This window comes from Frankliniella occidentalis, unplaced genomic scaffold (genome assembly GCF_000697945.3).
Source record: "Frankliniella occidentalis isolate FOCC.00 unplaced genomic scaffold, Focc_3.1 Scaffold457, whole genome shotgun sequence".
In the NCBI taxonomy this organism is placed as follows: Eukaryota; Metazoa; Arthropoda; class Insecta; order Thysanoptera; family Thripidae; genus Frankliniella; species Frankliniella occidentalis.
The window spans coordinates 132,037-135,068 of record NW_026267575.1 but is presented as its reverse complement, the minus strand read 5'-3'; the positions used below and the strand labels follow the sequence as shown (position 1 = coordinate 135,068).

Genomic DNA, 3,032 nt, shown 5'->3' with positions numbered 1-3,032 from the left:
TTTTTGGAATATTTTAAAAACGCTCAACCTCTTTTTTACCAACTGACCCCCTTAAACTGATGTAGATAGTAGGGATTTTTCCAAGTAACAGGCTAAGATATGAATCACTAGGGATGTGAAATCCCTTTTTATTGAACTGACAAAATAAAACCACAGGTAACAATCACTACAAATGAAACATAAAAAATAACTGAGTTTGCATGAAAGTACCATATATTAAAAAAATTAGCCTAACTCGATGGTTGCAGAAAAAATAAAAGTCTGACTTGGACAAAAACTACTAAAGACAAACATTTAAACAATGTTTCGCAATGACAACCAGAGAAAAGGAGGGTCCAAAGTTTTTAAATTGATTTTCTGCAAAAGTATGGATAAAATTCTCTCAAAGTCAAGATGGGAATAAAAATAGTTCTGATTATCCCCTTAGCACTATTTTTCAGAACAAAAATCACGGTCATTTTCTTTTTGGAAAAATTATAGTGGTGTTGTGTTAATTAAAACTCTTCCTAATAATAACAAAACCCCTGTGTTCAACTAGTTCTCATGATTCTGATTCAGAAATACCTTATGGAAGAGTTTAAGTCCAACAATTATGCCAGAGAAATGCTGCATGCAAACTTTTTAGTTTATCAATGAAGCTATCTCTTTGCCAAGGTGTCTAGGACTATGAAGATTGCTCCATACCTACAATATATAGTTATTTATTAAGTATGTGATTTATGGAGAATCAATTTCAACTACTATAGTAGTGGTATACCACTTTCACCATGGCCTTTTAAAAAGGGACAACAGAATAATTTTATCCATACTTTTGCAGAAAAACAATTCAAATAATAAAACTTCCCTTAACGAAGCACAACACACTTAATTACCAGTAGGACCTTCTGAAGTCATAAGTAGTATGTGAAGGATTGTACTAAAAGTACCTTAAGGGAACCTTTTTGAGCAACTCCAATTTTGGCTGTATTACAAAGTTTGCTTTAAATCAAAAGTAAGTTGAATCTTTAAAAATGTTACCTTTTATTTTCAGATCTGTGACGCAGACCTAAACATTCTAAATGTAGATGCCAGATGGCCTGGATCACTGACAGACAATTTGATTTGGGAAGCTTCTGCGGCTAGAAATGTTGTGGAGCAGGCATATTGGGAAGACAGGTGTTGGTTGTTAGGTAATACCTCATATTTTGGGTCAGTCAGTAGAAACAAACCTTACAAATAATTTATTTATTTTGACCATGTACTCCCTTTGTCTGTAGGAGATAATGGGTACTTCACAGCACCCTGGCTTCACGTGCCTCTTCCCCATGCAGAACCAGGCACCCCAGAGTTTATATACACACAATTGCACTGCCGCTGCCGAAATGTTGTGGAAAGGTGTATAGGCATTTTGAAGGCTAGGTGGAGGTTACTCTGCTGTGATCGCTGTATCAACTATAGAGATGCCACCTATGCAGGTATGATGGTGAATGCTTGCTGTGTCTTACACAACTTTTGCAACAGAAGAAGAGTTCCCAATCCTGATCCTCTTATAGAAGATGATGTGTACGTACTCCCCGAGGTTGAAGATCTTCCCATGGATATGAATGTTTTTGAGAGGGGTAGGCAAGAATTGCAGTACCTCATCAATTATGCTAATCAAAGGCATTGAAACAATTTTGCCCTTGCTCTAGTACAATGATGCTTTCAATTTCATCAGTTTGCGTGGCATTTGTAATGTTCCCATCTGTAAATTGTCACCTTGATTTTGTACTACTCCTATCATCCCAGAATATTTTTGCCCCTGTTGAAGTATGCTGTTATTTTTCCTTTTAAATGTGTATTTGTGAAGTGATGAGTAATTCCAAGTATTCATGTATTTACTGAATTGTATGTACTGTCCAAACAGCTTTTACAAGCCATTCCTTGCTTACAAATCTTTTTAGATATGGCCATGTCATGAGTTAATGTAATTCACCCCATTAGAAACTCTTTCATATGTCAACATATTTATGATGTACTGTCAGTGCATAAGAATATATTAATTGGATTTTAAATCAGTTGGATTTTGTAATTCCCCCTGAATTACAAAGGTTTTATACTAGCCATTAAGTGATGTAAGTCGAATGAGGAATCTATTCAATGCAAAAAATAAATAGAAAATAATACATGTATATATAACAAGATCTCAAAATTCTCAGTCAATGAATAAGAGTAAAATGTGAGATGTCATAGATCCTCTAGTTGTAAGAAGCTAGTAGGGGCCACAGTTAAAAATGAAAAGAAGGATCAGAATTATTTCGACTAACTAAAATCAACAGCTGTACTTTTAGCCGGCATGGTTTTTTTTTCCATTCCTTCCCTGACATGGGGATGTAGTAATGAGTTCTCTAGTAATATTGTATAAATGTATTTTATAGGATTACCTACATTTACAACAACCCTTTCCTGGCCAAGTCATTTTCATAAGAACTTAACCGAGGGGGTGCTCACTCAAACAAAATGTGTACAATGATTTTTTGACTTTTGATTATTTTTGATTTTTTTGATTTTTGATTTTGATTTTTCTTTTGATTTTTCAGTTATGAAAAAGACAATAACAGTTTAATTTACAAAAACTTCGTGCTTTTTCTTGTTTTGTGTCCATTTTTCTCAGTTTTGAGGTCGTTTTCTCGATTTTTCGGATTTTTATGCAACTTTCCACTTGATTTTAATTTGATTTTTTTGATTTTTTTTTGATTTTTTAAATGATTTTTTTTGGGCTGTACAATGATTTTTCGAAGTGAGCCCCCCCTCGAACTTAACTTAGTGAATGAGAGTTCCAGGGTCAGGTGCTAAATGGTAATCACTGTGGCATTATGTATGACAAAGCAAAACAAAATGTTTTCTTATAAATTAAAACAAGGTAGATGTACGCCAGACCACGTCTCGCGTAACAGGCTTCGCGATACCTCACGAAACACTGTTACGCTGCGACGCGCCTGGCATACATCTACCTTGGCCTGCGGCGCTGACACCCGAGCGGGTAGTGGAAAAATGTACACAAAGGTACGGGC

At 35.2% G+C, this 3,032-nt stretch overlaps 1 protein-coding gene across 1 annotated transcript in view; it reads left to right on the top strand.

Moving 5' to 3' along the window:
• The window catches only part of LOC127751384 (putative nuclease HARBI1), a 2,818-nt gene extending 1,170 nt beyond the window's left edge, over positions 1 to 1,648 (top strand). The window contains exons 5-6 of the mRNA XM_052274863.1: positions 1,031 to 1,169; positions 1,257 to 1,648. Coding sequence (XP_052130823.1) covers positions 1,031 to 1,169; positions 1,257 to 1,648 — 531 coding nt within the window. The remainder of the gene's footprint in view (positions 1 to 1,030; positions 1,170 to 1,256) is intronic.
• The last annotated feature ends 1,384 nt before the right edge of the window (positions 1,649 to 3,032 follow it).